The sequence below is a fragment of the Ranitomeya imitator genome, chromosome 1 (assembly GCF_032444005.1).
Source record: "Ranitomeya imitator isolate aRanImi1 chromosome 1, aRanImi1.pri, whole genome shotgun sequence".
NCBI classification, from domain to species: Eukaryota; Metazoa; Chordata; class Amphibia; order Anura; family Dendrobatidae; genus Ranitomeya; species Ranitomeya imitator.
The window spans coordinates 476,475,538-476,501,138 of NC_091282.1; the positions used below are offsets into that span (position 1 = coordinate 476,475,538).

The 25,601-nt window shown below is 44.7% G+C and overlaps 1 protein-coding gene across 2 annotated transcripts in view; it reads right to left on the reverse strand.

Annotated features, from left to right (window-relative positions):
* Positions 1 to 25,601, reverse strand: part of IFT74 (intraflagellar transport 74) — a 206,541-nt gene that overhangs the window by 154,767 nt on the left and 26,173 nt on the right. For both annotated transcript variants that reach the window (XM_069765381.1, XM_069765391.1), the window contains exons 5-8: positions 24,523 to 24,621; positions 23,972 to 24,032; positions 22,372 to 22,431; positions 14,844 to 14,905 (exon numbers count right to left, since the gene is read on the reverse strand). In XM_069765381.1, the coding sequence (XP_069621482.1) occupies positions 14,844 to 14,905; positions 22,372 to 22,431; positions 23,972 to 24,032; positions 24,523 to 24,621 (282 nt within the window). The remainder of the gene's footprint in view (positions 1 to 14,843; positions 14,906 to 22,371; positions 22,432 to 23,971; positions 24,033 to 24,522; positions 24,622 to 25,601) is intronic.

The following is a 25,601-nucleotide window of genomic DNA, read 5'->3' on the forward strand; positions in this document are numbered from 1 at the left end:
CGTCTTATGGTAGGGATGTAACGTGGGGAGGGGGCAGCGGCTAGTGAGATCTCACTGTGATCCCACTTTCACGAGGCAGAAAAATGTCCCTGCTACTGGGAATCAGTGCTGGGGAAACCAGTGGTCCCGATGATTAAAGTGCAGTGAATATTCATTAGCCACTTCCCCGCCCACCTGTCAGCTGAGCAGTGAGTCAGGAGCAGCAAATGAACAGTCCTTCACTTACACAGGGACACACATGGTTTCCCCAGCGCTGGATTCCTGCAGCAGCTGGGGAGATATGTGTGTCTGGTGGAGGAGGGGGCAGCAGCAGGGGGCCGGAGGGGGCAGCAGCAGGGGGCCGGAGGGGACAAGATCGCTGCATACCTGCCTGGCTGTGCTCAACGGATGCTGAGTGCTCCAGCACAAGGACCTGTGTGATGTCATGAAGAGGGCGGGCCAGAGCATCACATGGCAGCACAGAGCCCTCCCTCTTCTTGATGTCATCACAGGTCCTTCAGACTCCCCACTAGAATCTGCAGTCTTCCTCTTATGACCTGAGCTGTGGAGAGGCAGGGAGAGCTCTGTGTGTGCAGTCATGGGATGCTCCATGTGGCTGGCTGTCACAATTAAAAGGTTAGTCTTTACAGCACACAATAAATCACTTCGCCACTCCTGTGGTGAACTATAACTCCCAGCATGCCATAGGATCTGCAGGACATGCAGGGAGTTATAGTTCTCACAATGGGATCTTAAAGCAGCACTCCAGTGTTATTTTTCAGTGCTGGAGTGGTGCTTTAAATATAAGCCCTGTGCCCCCATTCTTATACTCACCCTCCAGCATCTTCATATAGCACTTCACAGACACCACACTGGTCCCGCAGCTTCCAACATAATAACATACTATTATATATAATAACACCATATATAATATGTTATTTATGTTATTAAATATTTTACCACATTTTTTTGCTTCAAATATTTTTTTCTCTATTTTCCACCTCTAAAACCTGGGTGCATCTTATAGTCCGAAAAATACGGTATATATTTATGACCTTTTAACACTTTTGGTGCATGAACAGGGAAAGATGTGACAAATTCAGTAAGAAATGACACTCCAGTGTCCTTCGGAGTTAGGGGCTCATTCAGACGTCCATACGTATGCGCACTATCCATGTTTTTCACAGATAGAACACGTATCCATTATATTCTAGAAGCCTTTCACATGCATTTTTCTTATTCCGAATGAGAGCCATCTTTTGGCAAACTCAGTCGAGGGGTTCAAGAGAGGCCTGGATGTCTTCCTGGAGCAGAACAATATTGTATCATACAATTATTAGGTTCTGTAGAAGGACGTAGATCTGGGGATTTATTATGATGGAATATAGGCTGAACTGGATGGACAAATGTCTTTTTTCGGCCTTACTAACTATGTTACTATGTTACTATGTTTTATAGATAGGAGATTTTTGGAAACATTTTTTTTCTGCGTAAGGCTTCTTTCACACTTCCGTCGTTGGCTGTGCGTCATAGTGCAGTGAAATGACGCGTCGACGGACGTTGTGAAAATAGAGGAAAACGAACGCATCCAGTATTATGAGTTCCAGGCCGAATTTTATAATGAGAGAGAGAGAGGAATATACTTCCAGGCATGCTCAGATGTAAAAACTGCATCCGTCACTGGATTCCTGTGTTTCACAGTGTGCGCAGGATCCAGTGTCCATAGGCTCACATTCTGTGGACCGACGTATGCCGCAGGAGGCGTTGGAACGTTTTTCCAGTGCAGACAAAAAAACGTTTCATGGAACGCTTTTTGTATAAGACGGTCCATCAAATTCTGCAGGATCCAGTGCACAACGGACGAAACGTGTCGCGATACGTCGCTAATACAAGTCTATGAGAAAATGCAGGATCCCGCAAATTTTTTATTTGCAGGATCCTGTTTTCTCAAAAAACGATGTATCTTGACGGGACTACAAAGACAGAAGTGTGCAAGAGGCCTAAGGCCGTGCATCGTTGTGCAGTAAAATGATGTATCGTCTGACGTCACGAAAATAGTGAGAGAGAGAGAGAACAAAAAGACGAAAGTGTGAAAGTAGCCTAAGACAGAGGTGTCAAACTGCATTCCTCGAGGGCCGCAAACAGGTCATGTTTTCAGGATTTCCTTGTATTGCACAAGGTGCTCGAATCATTCTGTGCAGGTGATTAAAATATCACCTGTGCAATACAAGGAAATCCTGAAAACATGACCTGTTTGCGGCCCTCGAGGAACGCAGTTTGACACCTCTGGCCTAAGAGGTAAAGGAATGCCAGATTGATGAAAATCGGATCCAGCACACAAAAGTGGTCTGATTTTTCGAATACGTAAAAAAAAAAAAAAAAAGAAGGACTTCTGAACAAGGTCTGACGTTGTCTTGGAAAATGCGCTCTCTAGGATGTGAAACTGGACTCCACGTGTAACAGGACACAGACATAATGATATAAACACAATGCTTTATAACCCAGTGTAATGAAGTTACAAAGGAAAACATTCTTCCAAAAATCAGCATTTTAAATGAATCCCCTCTCACAGAATGATGCATCAATTGATTCCCTGCAATATGACATATATGCAATCCGACCAAGAGATGACACGACCACAAAAAATGAGCCAATGCAATCCACAGTTGTGCCAGTGCCATCCAGGTACTCCCCGGAAAAAGCCCACGCACTCACGGGGAGAACATACAAACTCCTCGCAGACGTTGCCCTTAGTGGGATTTGAACCCAGGACCCCAGTGCTGCAAGGCTGTGGTGCTAACCACTGTGCCACCGTGCTGCCTTATTGCAAATATTTTTAGTAAACACAAAGGGGAGCATTGGGAATCGTATAAGGAAAAAATGGAGGACTGGTAAAATAATACAACTCCATTAACCCCTTTCTGACATGTGACGTACTATCCTGTCGAGGTGGGGTGGGCCCGCATGACCACCGACGGGATAGTACGTCATACGTGATAGGCCGCGCTCACAGGGGTAGCGCGGCCGATCGCGGCCAGATGTCAGCTGACTATCGCAGCTGACATCCGGCACTATGTGCCAGGAGCGGTCACGGACCGCCCCCGGCACATTAACCCCTGACACACTGCGATCAAACATGATCGCAGTGTTCCGGCGGTATAGGGAAGCATCGCGCAGGGAGGGGGCTCCCTGCGTGTTTCCCTGAGACCCCCGGAGCAACACGATGTGATCGCGTAGCTGCGAGGGTCTCTTACCTCCTCCTCCCTGCAGCAGGCCCGTATCCAAAATGGCCGCGGGGCTGCATCCGGGTCTTGCAGGGAGGTGGCATCACAGCGCCTGCTCAGAGCAGGTGCCGGGAAGCCTCCAGGAGTGCACGTCAGATCGCTGATCTGACACAGTGCACAGCAAAGTGTAAGATCAGCGATCTTACACTATAAAATGATGCCACCACCCCCTTCCCCCCCTCCTGGGGCAATGTTACAGTGTAAAAAAAAATATATATATTCACATGTGTAAAAAAAATGAAAAAAAATTCTTAAAAAAAAAATAAAAAATAAAAAATATATTGTTCCTATAAATACATTTCTTTATCTAAATAAAAAAAACAAAACAATAAAAGTACACATATTTGGTATCGCCGTGTCCGTAACGACCCGACCTATATAACTATCCCACTAGTTAACCCCTTCAGTGAACACCGTAAAAAAAAAAAAAAAAAAAAAACGAGGCAAAAAACAACGCTTTGTTATCATACCGCCAAACCAAAAGTGGAATAACACGCGATCAAAAGATGGATATAAATAACCATGGTATAAAATAGTTTTTATCGCATAAAAGCGCCAAAACATAAAAAAAATTATATAAATGAGGTATCGCTGTAATCGTACTGACCCGAAGAATAAAACTGCTTTATCCATTTTACCAAACGCGGAACGGTATAAACGCCTCCCCCAAAAGAAATTCATGAATAGCTGGTTTTTGGTCATTCTGCCTCACAAAAATTGGAATAAAAAGCGATCAAAAAATGTCATGTGCCCGAAAATGTTACCAATAAAAACGTCAACTCATCTCGCAAAAAACAAGACCTCACATGACTCTGTGGACCAAAATATGGAAAAATTATAGCTCTCAAAAGTGGTAACGCAAAAAATATTTTTTGCAATAAAAAGCGTCTTTCAGTGTGTGACGGCTGCCAATCATAAAAATCCGCTAAAAAAACTGCTATAAAAATAAATCAAACCTCCCTTCATCACCCCCTTAGTTAGGGAAAAATTAAAAAAATTTATTTATTTCCATTTTCCCATTAGGGCTAGGGTTAGGGTTACAGTTAGGGTTGGGGTTAAAGTTAGGTTTAGGGTTGGGGCTAAAGTTAGGGTTAGGATTACATTTACGGTTGGGAATAGGGTTGGGATTAGGGTTAGGGGTGTGTCAGGGTTAGGGTTACCATTGGGATTAGGATTAGGGGTGTGTTTGGATTAGGGTTTCAGTTATAATTGGGGGGTCTCCACTGTTTAGGCACATCAGGGGCTCTCCAAACGCAACATGGCGTCCGATCTGAATTCCAGCCAATTCTGCGTTGAAAAAGTAAAACAGTCCTCCTACCCTTCCCAAACAGGAATTTACCCCAACATATGGGGTATCAGCGTACTCAGGACAAATTGGACAACAACTTTTGGGGTCCAATTTCAACTGTCACCCTTAGAAAAATACAAAACTGGGGCTAAAAATTAATTTTTGTGGGAAAAAAAAGTTTTATTTTCACGGCTCTGCGTTATAAACTGTAGTGAAACACTTGGGGGTTCAAAGTTCTCACAACACATCTATATAAGTTCCTTGGGGGGTCTAGTTTCCAGTATGGGGACACTTGTGGGGGGTTTCTACTGTTTAGGCACATCAGTGGCTCTCTAAACGCAACATGGCGTCCCATCTCAATTCCAGTCAATTTTGCATTGAAAAGTCAAATAGCGCTCCTTCGCTTCCGAGCTCTGCCATGCGCCCAAACAGTGGTTTACCCCCACACATGGGGTATCTGCGTACTCAGGACAAATTATACAACAACTTTTGGGGTCCATTATCTCCTGTTACCCTTGAAAAAATAAAACAAATTGGAGCTGAAGTAAATTTTTTGTGAAAAAAGTTAAATGTTCATTTTTATTTAAACATTTCAAAAAATCCTGTGAAACACCTGAAGGGTTAATAAACTTCTCGAATGTGGTTTTGAGCACCTTGAGGGGTGCAGTTTTTAGAATGGTTTCACACTTGGGTATTTTCTACCATATAGACCCCTCAAAATGACTTCAAATGAGATGTGGTCCCTAATAAAAAATGGTGTTGTAAAAATGAGAATTTGCTGGTCAACTTTTAACCCTTATAACTCCCTAACAAAAAAAAAAAAGTTTTGGTTCCAAAATTGTGCTGATGTAAAGTAGACATGTGGGAAATGTTACTTATTACCGTATATACTCGAGTATAAGCCGACCCGAGTATAAGCCGACTCCCCTAATTTTGCCACAAAAAACTGGGAAAACTTATTGACTCGAGTATAACAGAAATAAGCTAGGCTCAAGTAATCAAGAAGAACCAAGAATGACTAACTGGAAAAGCGGGTTCCTATATACAATTAAAATCTAACCTTTATTCTTCAAATTTAAAAGAAGGTGCAAACATCTAGTGCTGACAAAAGTGCAAAGTGCATACGTACAACATAGAGACACATATAAAAATATATATAAATGAGCATATAACCACAAAGTAAGATATTGTCTGGTGTGAGGAAAACACACCAGTATATTCAACAGAAACAGGCTAGAGACTATGAATCCGTATATCTCTAGATCTCACGGCTCTATACCACAACTGTAATCAAATGGCGGGATAACGTTCCAGCAGGCTATGTCTATAATCAGTTAACAGCCTCTGGATAGCTGCTGTTGCAGTATCAACGTATCCCTACCCAACGGTATATAGCTCTTCCTAATGCCCAAAAAAAACCCACGGTGACCCTATTGCCATATATACGCCCTCCAGTAACAACACGTTAGGGCAAAGTAACATATAGAGTCATATACGTAGTATAACCAATGATACTCATCTGGCTTCTGCTGATCATATTTTGGCAGCCTAATGCAGTGATGAGTATCCGTCGCCCAGAGTACCGGTCATTTCAATTCCAACCGCGTTATTCCCTGTTGGAAGTGAAATGACCGGTACTCTGGGCGACGGATACTCATCACTGCATTAGGCTGCCAAAATATGATCAGCAGAAGCCAGATGAGTATCATTGGTTATACTACGTATATGACTCTATATGTTACTTTGCCCTAACGTGTTGTTACTGGAGGGCGTATATATGGCAATAGGGTCACTGTGGTTTTTTTTGGGGCATTAGGAAGAGCTATATACCGTTGGGTAGGGATACGTTGATACTGCAACAGCAGCTATCCAGAGGCTGTTAACTGATTATAGACATAGTCTGCTGGAACGTTATCCCGCCATTTGATTACAGTTGTGGTATAGAGCCGTGAGATCTAGAGATATACGGATTCATAGTCTCTAGCCTGTTTCTGTTGAATATACTGGTGTGTTTTCCTCACACCAGACAATATCTTACTTTGCGATTATAGGCTCATTTATATATATTTTTATATGTGTCTCTATGTTGTACGTATGCACTTTGCACTTTTGTCAGCACTAGATGTTTGCACCTTCTTTTAAATTTGAAGAATAAAGGTTAGATTTTAATTGTATATAGGAACCCGCTTTTCCAGTTGACTCGAGTATAAGCCTAGGGTGGAAAATGCAGCAGCTACCGGTGAATTTCAAAAATAAAAATAGATGCTCCATACCGTTCATTATGGCTCCACAGCTGTGCCATATAGTGCTCTGCACCGTTCATTATTTCCCCATAGATGTACCATAGAAAGCTGTGGCATATAGTGCTCTGCACCGTTCATTATTGCCCCATAGCTGTGCTATATAGTGCTCTGCACCGTTCATTATTGCCCCATAGATATACCAAAGAAAGCTGTGCCATGTAGTGCTCTGCACTGTTCATTATTGCTCCATAGCTGTGCCATATAGTGCTCTGCACCGTTCATTCTTGCCCCACAGCTGTGCCATATAGTGCTCTGCACCGTTCATTCTTGCCCCATAGCTGTGCCATATAGTGCTCTGCACCGTTCATTCTTGCCCCATAGCTGTGCCATATAGTGCTCTGCACCGTTCATTCTTGCCCCATAGCTGTGCCATATAGTGCTCTGCACCGTTCATACTTGCCCCATAGCTATGCCATATAGTGCTCTGCACCGTTCATTCTTGCCCCATAGCTGTGCCATATAGTGCTCTGCACCGTTCATTATTGCCCCATAGCTGTGCCATATAGTGCTCTGCACCGTTCATTATTGCCCCATAGCTGTGCCATATAGTGCTCTGCACCGTTCATTATTGCCCCATAGCTGTACCATATAGTGCTCTGCACCATTCATTATTGCCCCATAGCTGTGCCATATAGTGCTCTGCACCGTTCATTCTTGCCCCATAGCTGTGCCATATAATGCTCTGCACCGTTCATTATTGCCCCATAGCTGTGCCATATAATGCTCTGCACCGTTCATTATTGCCCCATAGCTGTGCCATATAGTGCTCTGCACCGTTCATTCTTGCCCCATAGCTGTGCCATATAGTGCTCTGCACCGTTCATTATTGCCCCATAGCTGTGCCATATAGTGCTCTGCACCGTTCATTATTGCCCCATAGCTGTGCCATATAGTGCTCTGCACCGTTCATTATTTCCCCATAGCTGTGCCATATAGTGCTCTGCACTGTTCATTATTGCCCCATAGCTGTGCCATATAGTGCTCTGCACCGTTCATTATTGCCCCATAGCTGTGCCATATAATGCTCTGCACCGTTCATTATTGCCCCATAGCTGTGCCATATAATGCTCTGCACCGTTCATTCTTGCCCCATAGCTGTGCCATATAGTGCTCTGTTGTGAATTCTGTGGTCAAGCTCCCTCCTGTGGTCATGAGTGGTACTTCGGCTGGTTCTGTCCATGAGCTTCTTTGGTGGATGTGAGTGGGGCTGCGGCTTCTGAGTTTCCTTCCTCAGGTGACGAGGTTAAGTCGTTAGGTGCTGCTCTATTTAACTCCACCTAGTTCTTTGTTCCTGGCCTCCAGTCAATGTTCCAGTATTGGTCTTGCTCTCTCCTGGATCGTTCTTGTGGCCTGTCTGCCCTGCATAAGCTAAGTTATGCTTGTGTTACTTTTGTTTGCTATTTTTTCTGTCCAGCTTGCTGTATTGGTTTGTCTTGCTTGCTGGAAGCTCTGGGACGCAGAGGGAGCACCTCCGTACCGTTAGTCGGTGCGGAGGGTCTTTTTGCGCCCTCTGCGTGGTTGTTTGTAGGTTTTTGTGCTGACCGCAAAGCTATCTTTCCTATCCTCGGTCTATTCAGTAAGTCGAGCCTCACTTTGCTAAAACCTATTTCATCTCTGCGTTTGTATTTTCATCTTTACTCACAGTCATTATATGTGGGGGGCTGCCTTTTCCTTTGGGAAATTTCTCTGAGGCAAGGTAGGCTTATCTTTCTATCTTCAGGGCTAGCTAGTTTCTCAGGCTGTGCCCGAGGCGCCTAGGTCTGGTCAGGAGCGCTCCACGGCTACCTCTAGTGTGGTGTGATAGGATTAGGGATTGCGGTCAGCAGAGTTCCCACGTCTCAGCTCGTCCTATGTTATTAGTAACTATCAGGTCACTTTGTGTGCTCTTAACCACCAGGTCCATTGTGTTTCTGAATCACCAGTTCATAAGAGTACTGGAGGCCCAAAGTACTAATGCTTCTCAATAGAGGGAAAAGAGAAGTTCTGAGACCATTTTTTTTTCTTTGCACTGTGTTTTGTCTTTCTTTTCCCCTTTACATCAGGGTGGTTCAGAACACAGGTGTAGACATGGACATTCAAGGTCTGTCCTCTTTGATGGATAATCTCACTATAAGTGTACAGAACATTCAAGATTTAGTGGTTCAGAATCCTATGTTAGAACCTAAAATTCCTATTCCTGAGTTGTTTTCTGGAGATAGAGCTAAGTTTCTGAATTTCAAAAATAATTGTAAACTATTTCTGGCTTTGAAACCCCGCTCCTCTGGTGACCCAGTTCAACAAGTAAAGAACATTATTTCTTTATTACGTGGCGACCCTCAAGACTGGGCATTTTCCCTTGCGCCAGGAGATCCTGCATTATGTGATATTGATGCGTTTTTTCTGGCGCTCGGGTTGCTTTATGATGAACCTAATTCAGTGGATCAGGCAGAGAAAATCTTGCTGGCTCTGTGTCAGGGTCAGGATGAGGTAGAGATATATTGTCAGAAGTTTAGGAAGTGGTCTGTGCTCACTCAATGAAATGAATGTGCTCTGGCAGCAATTTTCAGAAAGGGTCTCTCTGAAGCCCTTAAGGATGTCATGGTGGGATTTCCTATGCCTGTTGGTCTGAATGAGTCTATGTCTTTGGCCATTCAGATCGATCGACGCTTATGTGAGCGTAAAACTGTGCACCATTTGGCGGTATTATCTGAGCATAAACCTGAGCCTATGCAATGTAATAGGACTTTGACCAGAGCTGAACGGCAAGAACACAGACGTCGGAATGGGCTGTGTTTTTACTGTGGTGATTCCACTCATGCTATCTCCGATTGTCCTAAACGCACTAAGCGTTTCACTAGGTTTGCCACCATTGGTACGGTACAGTCGAAATTTCTTTTGTCCGTTACTTTGATCTGCTCTTTGTCATCCTATTCTGTCATGGCATTTGTGGATTCAGGCGCTGCCCTGAATTTGATGGACTTGGAGTTTGCTAGGCGCTGTGGGTTTTTCTTGGAGCCCTTGCAGCATCCTATTCCATTGAGAGGAATTGATGCTACGCCTTTGGCCAAGAATAAGCCTCAGTATTGGACCCAACTGACCATGTGCATGGCTCCTGCGCATCAGGAGGATATTCGCTTTTTGGTGTTGCAGAATCTGCATGATGTGGTCGTGTTGGGGTTGCCATGGCTACAAGTCCATAACCCAGTATTGAATTGGAAATCTATGTCTGTGTCCAGCTGGGGTTGTCAGGGGGTACATGGTGATGTTCCATTTCTGTCTATTTCATCATCCACCCCTTCTGAGGTCCCAGAGTTCTTGTCAGATTACCGGGATGTATTTGATGAGCCCAAGTCCAGTGCCCTACCTCCGCATAGGGATTGCGATTGTGCTATCGATTTGATTCCTGGTAGTAAGTTTCCTAAAGGTCGACTGATTAATTTGTCTGTACCTGAGCACGTCGCTATGCGGAGTTACGTAAAGGAATCCTTGGAGAAGGGTCATATTCGCCCGTCATCGTCGCCATTGGGGGCAGGGTTCTTTTTTGTGGCCAAGAAGGATGGTTCGTTGAGACCTTGTATTGATTACCGCCTTCTAAATAAAATCACAGTCAAATTTCAGTACCCCTTGCCACTGCTGTCCGATTTGTTTGCTCGGATTAAGGGGGCAGGTTGGTTCACCAAGATAGATCTTCGTGGTGCGTATAATCTTGTGCGTATTAAACAGGGCGATGAATGGAAAACAGCATTTAATACGCCCGAGGGCCATTTTGAGTACCTGGTTATGCCATTCGGGCTTTCCAATGCTCCATCTGTATTTCAGTCCTTTATGCATGACATCTTCCGAGAGTACCTGGATAAATTCCTGATTGTATACTTGGATGATATTTTGGTCTTCTCGGATGATTGGGAGTCGCACGTGAAGCAGGTTAGAATGGTGTTCCAGGTCCTGCGTGCGAATTCTTTGTTTGTGAAGGGGTCAAAGTGTCTCTTTGGTGTTCAGAAGGTTTCATTTTTGGGTTTCATTTTTTCCCTTTCTACTATCGAGATGGACCCTGTTAAAGTTCAGGCCATTTATGATTGGACTCAGCCGACATCTCTGAAGAGTCTGCAAAAGTTCCTGGGCTTTGCTAATTTTTATCGTCGCTTCATCAATAATTTTTCTAGTATTGCTAAACCGTTGACTGATTTAACCAAGAAGGGTGCTGATGTGGTCAATTGGTCTTCTGCTGCTGTGGAAGCTTTTCAGGAGTTGAAGCGTCGTTTTTCTTCTGCCCCTGTGTTGTGCCAGCCAGATGTTTCGCTCCCGTTCCAGGTCGAGGTTGATGCTTCTGAGATTGGAGCAGGGGCTGTTTTGTCGCAAAGAAGTTCTGATGGCTCGGTGATGAAACCATGTGCCTTCTTTTCCAGGAAGTTTTCGCCTGCTGAGCGTAATTATGATGTTGGCAATTGAGAGTTGCTGGCCATGAAGTGGGCATTCGAGGAGTGGCGTCATTGGCTTGAAGGAGCTAAGCATCGCGTGGTGGTCTTGACTGATCACAAGAATTTGACTTATCTCGAGTCTGCCAAACGGTTGAATCCTAGACAGGCTTGTTGGTCGCTGTTTTTCTCCCGTTTTGACTTTGTGGTTTCGTACCTTCCGGGCTCTAAAAATGTGAAGGCGGATGCCCTGTCTAGGAGTTTTGTGCCCGACTCTCCGGGTTTGCCTGAGCCGGCGGGTATTCTCAAAGAGGGGGTAATTTTGTCTGCCATCTCCCCTGATTTGCGGCGGGTGCTGCAAAAATTTCAGGCTAATAGACCTGACCGTTGCCCAACGGAGAAACTGTTTGTCCCTGATAAATGGACGAGTAGAGTTATCTCTGAGGTTCATTGTTCGGTGTTGGCTGGTCATCCTGGAATCTTTGGTACCAGAGATTTGGTGGCTAGATCCTTTTGGTGGCCGTCTCTGTCGCGGGATGTGCGTTCGTTTGTGCAGTCCTGTGGGATTTGTGCTCGGGCTAAGCCCTGCTGTTCTCGTGCCAGTGGGTTGCTTTTGCCCTTGCCGGTCCCGAAGAGGCCATGGACACATATCTCTATGGATTTTATTTCGGATCTCCCCATCTCTCAAAAGATGTCGGTCATTTGGGTGGTTTGTGATCGCTTCTCTAAGATGGTCCATTTGGTACCCTTGTCTAAATTGCCCTCCTCCTCTGATTTGGTGCCATTGTTTTTCCAGCATGTGGTTCGTTTACATGGCATTCCGGAGAACATCGTTTCTGACAGAGGTTCCCAGTTTGTTTCGAGGTTTTGGCGAGCCTTTTGTGCTAGGATGGGCATTGATTTGTCTTTTTCCTCGGCTTTCCATCCTCAGACAAATGGCCAGACTGAACGAACCAATCAGACCTTGGAAACATATCTGAGATGTTTTGTTTCTGCTGATCAGGATGATTGGGTGTCCTTTTTGCCTTTGGCTGAGTTCGCCCTTAATAATCGGGCCAGCTCGGCTACTTTGGTTTCGCCGTTTTTCTGCAATTCTGGTTTCCATCCTCGTTTCTCTTCAGGGCAGGTTGAGTCTTCGGATTGTCCTGGTGTGGATACTGTGGTGGATAGGTTGCAGCAGATTTGGACTCATGTAGGGGACAATTTGACATTGTCCCAGGAGAAGGCTCAACGTTTCGCTAACCGCAGGCGCTGTGTGGGTCCCCGACTTCGTGTTGGGGATTTGGTTTGGTTGTCGTCTCGTTATATTCCTATGAAAGTTTCCTCTCCTAAGTTTAAGCCTCGTTTCATTGGTCCATATAGGATTTCTGAGGTTCTTAATCCTGTGTCTTTTCGTTTGACCCTTCCAGCTTCTTTTTCCATCCATAATGTATTCCATAGGTCATTGTTGCGGAGATACGTGGCACCTGTGGTTCCATCTGTTGATCCTCCTGCCCCGGTCTTGGTTGAGGGGGAGTTGGAGTATATAGTGGAGAAGATTTTGGATTCTCGTATTTCGAGACGGAAACTCCAGTACCTGGTTAAGTGGAAGGGTTATGGTCAGGAAGATAATTCCTGGGTCTTTGCCTCTGATGTTCATGCTGCCGATCTGGTTCGTGCCTTTCATTTGGCTCATCCTGGTCGGCCTGGGGGCTCTGGTGAGGGTTCGGTGACCCCTCCTCAAGGGGGGGGGGGTACTGTTGTGAATTCTGTGGTCAAGCTCCCTCCTGTGGTCATGAGTGGTACTTCGGCTGGTTCTGTCCATGAGCTTCCTTTGGTGGATGTGAGTGGGGCTGCGGCTTCTGAGTTTCCTTCCTCAGGTGACGAGGTTAAGTCGTTAGGTGCTGCTCTATTTAACTCCACCTAGTTCTTTGTTCCTGGCCTCCAGTCAATGTTCCAGTATTGGTCTTGCTCTCTCCTGGATCGTTCTTGTGGCCTGTCTGCCCTGCATAAGCCAAGTTCTGCTTGTGTTACTTTTGTTTGCTATTTTTTCTGTCCAGCTTGCTATATTGGTTTGTCTTGCTTGCTGGAAGCTCTGAGACGCAGAGGGAGCACCTCCGTACCGTTAGTCGGTGCGGAGGGTCTTTTTGCGCCCTCTGCGTGGTTGTTTGTAGGTTTTTGTGCTGACCGCAAAGCTATCTTTCCTATCCTCGGTCTATTCAGTAAGTCGGGCCTCACTTTGCTAAAACCTATTTCATCTCTGCGTTTGTATTTTCATCTTTACTCACAGTCATTATATGTGGGGGGCTGCCTTTTCCTTTGGGAAATTTCTCTGAGGCAAGGTAGGCTTATCTTTCTATCTTCAGGGCTAGCTAGTTTCTCAGGCTGTGCCCGAGGCGCCTAGGTCTGGTCAGGAGCGCTCCACGGCTACCTCTAGTGTGGTGTGATAGGATTAGGGATTGCGGTCAGCAGAGTTCCCACGTCTCAGAGCTCGTCCTATGTTATTAGTAACTATCAGGTCACTTTGTGTGCTCTTAACCACCAGGTCCATTGTGTTTCTGAATCACCAGTTCATAACAGTGCTCTGCACCGTTCATTATTGCCCCATAGCTGTGCCATATAGTGCTCTGCACCGTTCATTATTTCCCCGTAGCTGTGCCATGTAGTGCTCTGCACCGTTCATTATTGCCCCATAGATGTACCATAGAAAGCTGTGCCATTGCTGCTGCTGCAATAATAAAAAAAAAAAAAGAAAAAAAAAAAAAGCCATACTCACCTCTCTTGCTTGCAGCTCCCAGCGTCCGGTCCCGGCGTCTCTCCGCACTGACTGATCAGGCAGAGGGCGGCGCGCACACTATATGCGTCATCGCACTCTCTGACCTGCACAGTCAGTGCGGAGAGACACCGGGAAGACAGAGCGGCGCCCGGCGTGTGGAACGCGGACAGGTGAATATGAAATACTTACCTGCTCCCGGCGTCCCGCTCCTTCTCCTGGACAGCTGGTCTTCGGGTGCCGCAGCTTCTTCCTCTATCAGCGGTCACTGTTACCGCTCATTAGAGAAATGAATATGCGGCTCCACCCCTATGGGAGTGGAGTCCATATTCATTTCTCTAATGAGCCGTCCCACGTGACCGCTGAACAGGGGAAGAGCTGCGGCACCCGAAGACCGTGGGACGGCAGGGGGAGCGCCAGGATCGCCGGGACTAGGTAAGTATACCTCAGCGCCCTCTCCCCCTCACCCGCGGACCCTGCCGCCCGTGACTCGAGTATAAGCCGAGAGGGGCACTTTCAGCCCAAAAATTTGGGCTGAAAATCTCGGCTTATACTCGAGTATATACGGTAAGTATGTTGTGTGACATATCTCTGTGATTTAATTGCATAAAAATTCAAAGTTGGAAAATTGCAAAATTTTTAAAATTTTCGCCAAATTTCCGTTTTATTCACAAATAAACGCAAGTAATATCAAAGAAATTTTACCACTATCATGAAGTACAATATGTCACGAAAAAACAATGTAAAAATTGGCCTGGTCATTAACGTGCAAACCACCCTTAGGGGTAAAGGGGTTAATCAGTCATCACTCATTGTGCGTTCAAATTCTCGACAACTACTTACGCTTGTCTCTCCATAAAGATCACATCTATGCTCTGGGCCTCCCGGTCATTCTGTGCTTTTAGCTATAAAAACAAGAAAATATCCCCATGAAAACCATGAAAGCGCTACCGTACATTACTGTGCTCATTATTAATACACATTTCTGCTAACAACTTATGAAGATGTTATTAAGCTGAAAGAGGAGATAAATGTGCCTAAATTACTAATAGCTTACATCTGGCAGGCCTCTTCTGGCTTGTACCTGACATCGGTCACACGTGGAGGCATACAGCATTGTCCTGAGGAGTCTGGCTGGCAGAACATTTCAGTAACTAAGCCAGCCTCCTCCTGTTCCTATATCAGTGGTTACAGGGAAGGAGGCCAACACATTGCCCTTTTCAATAACTAAACTATCCTCCTTTGGTCTATGCATCGGCTGTTATATAGCAGGGGCTGACGGACTGCTCATATTAAGAATTAAAGGATTGTCCACTACTCAGACAACCCCTTCTTAATCCTTATGTTTGCCCCCAGCAAAATAAAAACACTTCTACTCACCTACAGTGCCGTCACTGATTAGTGGTGTCAACACTGGGTCTTCCGGGGATTACATGACATAATGCCAATCAGTGCTGGCTTCACTCTTCTACGAACATAACTGACATGAAGAGAAGTGCGAGAACAACAGGAGCTCTTACTTCCTCCGGATGTCTGGATTTTTCTTAAGGAAGGAAGAGTAAAGACAGAGCGAACTGGCAGCAGGGATAGCGTGACATAATGTCATGTGATCTCCGGGAGAGCCAGCCAATGCCAACACCGCTGGAGCGGCGCTGGCACAGGAGGGGAGTATAAGTGTTTTTATTTTACTGGGGGCAAATAAGGATTGAGAAGGGGTTGTCTGAGTAGTGGTAGCCCATTTAAGCCAGATTACCTTTTGTCTCTAAATTACATCCAATTCATAGCAGGGGCTCAGAGATTGCTCACTTCAATAACTAAGCCCCCTTCTGTCACTGCATTAGCTGTCACATAGCAGGAAGGTCATGGACTGCTCATTTCTATAGCAAACAGCATGGCTATCGTAAGCGGTCAGCCATCCCCCTTCACATATAGAGCTGGTCAAGTGGAAAAAGGTGAAATTTCTTGATTGTCACCGTCAATGATTTTGCCTATGTAATGCAATATAGTTGTATTGCAGAACAAAGAGCAAGTGATCAGTTGACATATGCTTAAGTCTCCCGTGTGGACTAAAAAAAAGTTTTTAAAAATATAAAAAAATTAGAATCACTCTTTTTTAACCGCATTAACCCATATACGTAGTATCAATAAGGGCTCATAACCATCACCGTAAAAAAACACTCTGATATCGTTCCTGAAAAGAGTGTCGTTCGTTTTTCATGTGAGTACAATTCGATTTTTATCACCCAACATCCGAATCCCATCCGATTGCAATGCGATTTTAACATGAGTTTTTACATAAAGTAATTCTCTGTCATTTACACATAGTTTTCCATGGCATTATTCTGCACTACATATATTTATATACACTGCTCAAAAAAACTAACTCCAAGTGAATCACACTTCTGTGAAATCAATCTGTCCAGTTATGAAGCAAAACAGATTATGAATCAATTTCTCCCGCTGTTATGCAGATGGAACAGACAATAGGTAGAAATTATAGGCAATTAGCAAGACAACCACAGAAGTGGATCTGCAGGGGGTGACCATGGACCATTTTTCTGTTCTCAGTTTTTGGCTGTTTTGGCCACTTTTAAATTTTGTCATTGCTGTCACCCCTAGAGGTACTGTACAGTAGTTTGAGGTAGTGTCTACAACCCACAGAAGTTGCTCAGATAAAGCAGCTCATCTAGGATGGCACATCAATGTGAGCTGTGACAAAAAGAGTAGCTGTGTCTGTCAGCACAGTGTCCAGAGCATGGAGCAGATACCAAGAGACAGGCCAGTACATGGAAGGGGCCGTAGGAGGGAAACAACCCAGCAGCAGGACAGTTACCTCTTTCCTTGAATAAGGAGGAACAGGAGCACTGCCAGAGCCCTGCAAAATGACCTCCATTAGCCACTAACATCCATGTGTCACCTCAAACTGTCAGAAACAGACTCCTCCTCCCCGGAACTCACAATGGGCAGCGGATGCGTTGTAAAACTGCATCCGCTGCCCACGTTGTGCTACATTAAAACACTGTCCGTCGGGCCGACAGTTTGCGACAGCCCGTACCGACGGACTAGTGTGAAAGTAGCCTAAGTGGTATGAGGGCTCGGCGTCCACAAGTGGGTGTTGTGCTTAAAGCCCAACACCGTGCAGGACGCTTGGCATTTTCCAGAGAACACCAAGATTGGCAGATTCGACATTGGCACACTGTGCGCTTTACAGATGAAAGCAGGTTCACACTGAGCACATGTGACAGACGTGACAGAGTCTGGAGACGCCGTGGAGAACGTTCTGTTGCCTGCAACGCCCTTCAGCATGACCGGTTTGGCAGAGTGTCAGTAATGGGGTGGGGAGGAATTTCTTTGGAGGGCAGCACAGCACCCCATGTTCTAGCCAGAGGTACACTGACTGCTATTAGGTACCGAGATGAGATCCTCAGACCCCTTGTGAGACCATATACAGGTGTAGTGGGTCCTGGGTTCCTTCTGATGCAGGACAATGCTAGGCCTCATGTAGCTGAATTGTGTCAGCAGTTCCTGCATCATAAAGGCATTGATGCTATGGACTGGCCCGCCTGTTCCCCAGACCTGAATCCAATAGAGCACATCTGGGACATCATGTCTCGCACCATTCACCAACGGCACGTTGCACCACAGACTGTCCAGGATTTGACTTTAATCCACGTCTGGAAGGAGATCCCTCAGGACAACATCCGCCGCCTCATCAAGAGCATGCCTAGCCATTGTAGGGAGCTCATATACACACATGGAGGCCACACACACACTACTGAGCATCATTTCCTTGTCTTGACACATTTCCACTGAAGTTGGACCAGCCTGTAATTTGATTTTGAGCATCATTCTAAATCCAAACCTCCATAGGATATTAATTTTGATTTACATCAATCATTGTTATGTTTTACTAGATGGTGGCCCGATTCTAACGCATCGGGTAGCCCAGAATATGTATGTAGTTTATTTATGAAGTTTTCAAAATAATGCAATTTACACACAGGATTCGGCCGGCCAGCCGCAACCAGTTAGCGAAGCGTGGTTCAAATTTCGTGCCAATTCACGGGTGGACTGCTCCTGTCGCTGATTGTTCGCGGCTGGGCGTGACCAATCAGTGAAGCCAGGGCCGGCTCCAGGTTTTTGAGGGCCCCGGGCGAAAGAGTCTCAGTGGGCCCCCCTCTTTAACACATACCACGATTCATGATGCACAGATACAGCAGAGAAATATAGCACAGCCAAGTAGCGTATAACCCACGTAGTATAACACAGGCCACGTACTATATAGCATAGAGACGTAGTATAACACTGCCCATGCAGTATATAACACAGGCCACGTAGTATATAGCACAGCGATGTAGTATATTGCCCAGCCACGTAATACCGTATTTTTCCGACCATAAGACGCACTTTTTTTCCTCCAAATTTGGGAGGAAAGTGTGGGTGCGTCTTATGGTACGGATGTAGCATGTGGGGAAAGGGGCAGCAGTGAGTGGGATCGCACTGTTATCCCACTTCAGGATGTCCCCGCTGCCCAGAATCAGCTCTGGAGAAACCATGTGCTCCCGATGATTAAGTGCAGTGAATATTCATTAGCGGCTCCCCGCCCACCTATCAGCTGAGCAGTGAGCAAATGCTTAAGCAGGGACACACATGGCTTCTCCAGCGCTGATTCCTGCAGCAGCTGGGCAGGTCTGTGTGTCTGGGGGAGAGGAGGCAGCAGCAGGGGCCAAGGGAGAGACGAGATGGCTGCATACCTGCCTGCCATGCCTGGGCTGGACGCTGAGTTCTGTGCAGGAGGACCTGTGATGATGTCAGGAGTGGGCGGGCTGGAGCATCACATGGCAGCTCAGAGCCCTCCCTCTTCTTGACATCATCACAGGTCCTTCAGGCTCTCCAGTCTCCACTAGAATCTGCAGCTTCCTCATAACCTGTGCTGTGGAAAGGAAAGAGGGACTGCTCTGTGTGCAGTCATGGAACGTTCCAGCTTTAACCTCACCACAGTGTGGCTGGCTGCCACATTTAAAAGGTTAGTCTTTACAAAAAACAATAAAGCACTCTGCCACTCCTTTGGTGAACTATAACTCCCAGCATGTCATAGGATCTGCAGGACATGCTGGGAGTTATAGTTCTCCCATGGGATTTTAAAGCAGTACTCCAGTGTTATTTTGCAGTGCTGGAGTGGTGCTTTAAATATAAGCCCTGTGCCCCCATTCTTATACTCACCCTCCAGCATCTTCATATAGTGCTTTACAGACACCACACTGGTCCCGCAGCTTCCAACATAATAACATACTATTATATATAATAACACCACATATAATAGTATGTCATTTATGTTATTAAATATTTTACCACATTTTTTAGCTTCAAATATTTTTTTTCCCTATTTTCCACCTCTAAAACCTGGGTGCGCCTTATAGTCTGGTGTGTCTTATAGCGATGTAGTATATTGCCCAGCCATGTAATATATACCACAGCCACGTAGTATATCGCACAGCCCACATAGTATATAGCACAGAGATGTAGTATATAACACAGCCCATGCAGTATGTAACACAGCCCACGTAGTATATAGCAATGTGGGCACCATATCCCCTGTTAAAAAAAGAATTAAAATAAAAAATAGTTATATACTCACCCTCCGTAGGCCCCCCGGATCCGGCCGAGGTGTTTACTGATGCTCCTCACGACGCTCCGGTCCCAAGAGTGCATTGCAGTCTCGTGAGACCGCAATGCATGGACTGGTCACCAGAGCGTCGCGAGGAGCGGGAAAGGCCTCGGCTGGATCCGGGGGGCCAACGGAGGGTGAGTATATAATGATTTTTTATTTTTTTAATTATTTTTAACATTAGATCTTTTTACTATTGTTGATGCTGCATAGGCAGCATCAATAGAAAAAAGTTGGTTACACAGGGTTAATTGCAGCGTTAATGGAGTGCGTTACACCGCGGCATAACGCGGTCCGTTAACGCTGCCATTAACCCTGTGTGAGCGCTGACTGGAGGGGAGTATGGAGCGGGCACTGACTGCGGGGAGTAAGGAGAGGCCATTTTGCCACTGGAATGTGCCCATCGCTGATTGGTCGTTGCCGTTTTGCCGCGACCAATCAGCGACTTGGGATTTCCCAGACAGACAGAAAGACAGACAGAAAGACGGAAGTGACCCTTAGACAATTATATAGTAGATTGTTCTCAAAGCATTCCACTATGTAATGAATAAAGATTTGCAACTGGAATATTTCTTTCAGGATGTGGCATTTTAGTACTTTTTTTGAACAGTATATATATTAATATAAGGGATAGATAGATAGATTGATTGCAAGATAGATAGATTGCGTGTGATACCCCAAAATTTTAATTAACCAGCAGAGGGAAAGCTAAGGAAGATAATAATCCATTTGTCCACAGACTACTCTAGATCAGTTACATCTACTTGGTATGCTGAAATCTGGCATGATGCTAGTGTTCAGCATGTCAGGCAGCCGAGACACTGAGCCACAAGTGCTTGCGCACCTCAGTGCCTAGCAGTGACAGGAAAAAGGTGAGCGGGGTTGAAATCCAATGAATTCTGACGTCAGCACGAGCGCCATTAGGACTTTTCCCACAAAGCTCACGCGGACGTTAATGAGGTGAAAGGAGTTCATTGGCTATGAACTCTGATGACCTTTCTGACAGCACCGCAAGCATGTGAATTTTCTCACGCTCACGGCGACATTGGTGAGGTGGAAGGAGTTTATTGAATATGAATCCTGCTCACCTTTTTTCCTGTCACAGCGAGGCACTGAGCTTGCGCAAGCAAGAGCAGCTCAGTGTCTCTGCTGGATGGCAGGCTGAATTGTTTCATGATGCGACATCTAGATGTAGCAGAGCTAGAGTCTTCTATGGACAAATGGATTATCATCTTCTCATCGGAGAGGTGAGGAATATTGTTTTTTATTTATTTTTTACTTTAACGGGGATCATGGGCTTCAATGGATTGGGCGTAAAGGTGAGCATAAGTGCTTTTGGTTCATTTTATTTCAATAAAGAAGTCTGACATTTTTTTTTCCAAATAAAGGACTTTATTCTGGGTGTTATTTTTTTTACAATTTAATTGTGAGGGCGTCTAATAGACCTATCTCCATTAGTAACCCCAGGGCTTGATAATAGCTATAAAGCTGACATCAACCACTCCAACTACCACCCCACTTGCCACCGCCACAGGGCAAGTGGGAAGAGCAAGGCTAGGTGCCAGTTTTGGCGCATCTTATGGATGCGCCATTTCTGGGGCAGCTGAGAGCAGATGTTTTTAGTCTATTAATTGTTTCCTAGTCTATTAATATCAGCCCACAGTTGTCTGCCTAGCCTTTGCTGGTTGTTAATTATAGGGGGACCCCATGTCATTTTCTTTCAGGGGTCCTCCATTTTAATAGCCAGTAAAGGCTAAGTATACAGCTGTGAGCCAATATTAATAGCCTGGGAAGTTACATGGGTATTCCCTCCCCTTCCCAGGCTATAAACATCAGTGCCCAGCCGTGCCGTGTGATTTTTCTATCGCACCCATTGACTTGCACTGGCGAGTCTCGTCCGAGATACGGGGACAATCACAGCATACTGTGATTTTTTTTTTCTCAGTCCGATCTGAGAAGAAAAAAAGATTGCAAATGAGCTGTAACTCATAGTTTAACATTGGTCAGAGTGCAATCTGATTTTTCTTATCGGATTTCACTCGTCTGGCTTTCTCGCAGATGTTTGTTATGACCATGATCATACATACCTGAGGAATAATGCCACTGTCATTTTTATTGCACAATTCCAAGTGCCATTTCACCGCATTAGGAATTTTATTTCTTATATTTTCATATAAAGTATACGGGAAAATGAATGGTTTAATTCAAAACTACTACTCGTTCCACAAAAAAAAAAAAAATACTCCTGTATGGCTGCTGCCAGATAAGTAAATACGGTTATTGCTCTTGGAAAAAGGGGAGGAAAAATTGATGGCGCCTAAATAAAAACTGGCCACTGAAGGAAGGGGGTTAAAAAAAAAGCTTGAAAACGATCATCTAGCCTACCACTTGTAATGCACACTAATCCCAAGAATTGGATTCTGCAGAACCTCCTATAAAACCATGTGCCCCAGTGCTGCATACATTGCCTACGGAACTGCCAGAGATGGCCAAGCCATGCACTCTACTATGTCCGGCTGTCGCAGACAGTGAATTGAGCATGCTAACCTGACACCTTATTCTTGGGATTAGTAGGAGGAGTCACAGTGGTTGGACCCCCAACAATCCCAAAGATATGTAATAACCTTAAAACCTGATCAATATAAATAAATAAATAAAAAATTGAATAAGATGTGCCTTTCTTCACTCACTGGTGACACTTACCATGTTATAGTCGTTCAGTACTTCTTCCATGTCTGTGTTAGTGTTCAGCTTATCCACCAACTGAAAAATAAATGACATATGTACTTAAGCTACCAGGATCAAAATCGGCTGTCGTAACTATTTCACCTCCACTATACATTGGTGTTGTTTATACAATTGATCGCTGCTTAGTAAAAGGGTTGTACTATCAGAAAAAGCTTATGTATGCACAACTATCTGTCTGCACAAGAAACCCACACAGTGTATCCGTGGGGTCCTATTAGTTAGACTCCTGCACACATATTGTAAGTGACAAAGTTAAGGTACCTTCACACTAAGCGACGCTGCAGCGATACCGACAACGATGTCGATCGCTGCAGCGTCGCTGTTTGGTCGCTGGAGAGCTGTCACACAGACAGCTCTCCAGCGACCAACGATCCCGAGGTCCCCGGGTAACCAGGGTAAACATCGGGTTACTAAGCGCAGGGCCGCGCTTAGTAACCCGATGTTTACCATGGTTACCAGCGTAAACGTTAAAAAAACAAACACTACATACTTACCTACCGCTGTCTGTCCCCGGCGCTCTGCTTTCCTCTGCACTGTCAGCGCCGGTCAGCCGGAAAGCAGAGCGGTGACGTCACCGCTGTGCTTTCCGGCTGGCCGACGCTGACACAGGATGCAGGAGGAGTGCAGAGAAGCAGAGCGCCGGGGGACAGACAGCTGAAGGTAAGTATGTAGTGTTTGCTTTTTTTAACGTTTACGCTGGTAACCATGGTAAACATCGGGTTACTAAGCGCGGCCCTGCGCTTAGTAACCCGATGTTTACCCTGGTTACCAGTGAAGACATCGCTGGATCGGCGTCACACACGCCGATCCAGCGATGTCAGCGGGTGATCCAGCGACGAAATAAAGTTCTGGACTTTCCTCAGCGACCAACGACATCACAGCAGGGGCCTGATCGTTGGTCGCTGTCACACAGAACGATTTCCTTAAGATATCGTTGCTACGTCACAAAAAGCAACGATATTGTTAAAGATATCATTGTGTGTGACGGTACCTTTACTGCAACAGTGACAGCAGATATGTTCTAAAGACAGCTCCTCGAGCTTGTTGTGTTCCATTGTCATTAATTGCACGACCAACTTTCACAGCTCTTAGAGGAGAAATAGCCTGCAAATCTGGGGTTTCTCTGGAAAGAGAAAGCATTACAAAATTAGTGACTGAAGAAGCCTTTAACCAAAAGGAGGATCTTAAAAATGACTCAAGAAACGTTTTATATTTCTTAAAATGGATGCCTGCACACACGTCACTAGCTTGAGTATTGTATCATAATGGTGATGAAAAGCCTGATGTTACCATTTTACTACAGTAGATGCATCACTTAAACATGAGCCAGGAATGAGGGAGTCGGAGTCAGCGGTTTGGCTAACCGACTCCACAGCCCTGGTTACACCCAGAATACTCCTTTAGCTTCTGATTTCCTTCCACAGGGCTATTTTTCCATTTCAAATGAAAATCTTCACCAATTACCATCCACATTATTTGCTGCCCATTCATTGCCTATGGAACTGACCAATGGAAGCGATAGATCCATTAGAATGCATAAAAACAGAACACGCACCATGTTGTAGTCGGCAAGCTGGCCCTGTTGTTCCTTAATTTCGTTAGCAAGCACTTCAGCTCTGAGGAAAGAGTAAACTCAATTATTCACAATTCTTTTCTGCAGTGAATATGATATATATACGGTAGCATGTAAAAGTCTGGGCTCCCCTGGTCAAAATTACTGTTATTGACAACAGTTTAAGCAAATTGAAGATGAAATTATCTCTAAAAGGCCTCAAGTTAAAGATGGCACATTTCATTTGTATTTCAGGCACAAATTTTATACAATATATATATATATATATATATATATATATATATATATATATATCTTTAAATGAGGTGTGTCCAAACTTTTGGTCTGTACTATCTCTCTCTCTCGCTCTCTCTATATATACATATATATATAGCCTAAAATACAAAGTTAATGTGTCATCTTTAACTTTAGGCTTTTCATATTTTAGAGATCATGTCAAGTCCACATGTCATTGGCAGCAGATCTAAGAGTCTTAATACTTTTATAACAACAAAAACCACAACATTTCTCAGAAACCCCAATAAATGACTTGCCTTTTCTCATAGGACAGATACACAGAGTTCTCCTGGTTATATGTATCAATCTCCTTATTAAGCTTCGTCATTTCTGTGCTGAGTTCACCGATTTTCCCCCTAAAATGATATTGGCATGAGCTTAACAAATTTATTATCTATATTTAGCTGTATGCTGAAAACAAATCCAAACTGGTCGTTTGCAGTTTTATTTGTTTTGCTATGTGACAACATACTGTTATTTAGAGGTTTTAAGAATAAAAGGAACGTGATAAACGCTTCTAGCCAATGTGAGCGGCTTTTTACATTGCTATACAAACGTTTCTCACATAGAAATTAACGTAAAAAACAAAAAGCAATGAAAAGTTAGGGGCACAATGACTGTAATGCAGATCATTGGGTACATATAGGCCTGATGAGTAGACACAGATTATAAGGACCCATCACAAGTCCTCCTGCACATAAGTCAATCAGCAAAACAGAACATAAAAGAATTCAGAGTCTCTATAGAAAGAAGTCCGATGTATGGCATCTGATGGAACGTGCGCCATTTTCAATGATCCAGATCCATTCTATAGGGGAAGACAAACATGTAAACACATGAACATGTGCATGGCCCTGACATTGCCTGGGATATTGAAGGAAAATCTTACTGCACACAAATTCTTATACGCTTGTTAGAAGAAAGACTCAAAAACAAAACAAGCACTTAAAGGAGACCCTTCACCAAATTATTCATGTTGAACTGGAAACAGGGTATAACAGTGGCTAAATAAAACGTTTGTGTATGTTTGTCTGTTTGTTGCAGAGATATTAGTTGCTCTGCAGATCAGAGATCAGAGCATGATGTCATTATGTCTCACACAGGAGTAACCATCCTGTTCTGGGCTACTCCTGTGTGAGATGTAATGACACCCTCCTCTGATCTCACTGCAAAGTCATCAGGATCATCATGGAAGATTATGGATTATCACTTTACTTTGGACAAGCGAAGAATATTATTTATTTTTCTTTATTATTTTAATTATGTTACAGGACACAATGGATTTAGTGAATTGGGCGATGACGTGAGTATGGTTTCATTTAAATTCAATAAAGGA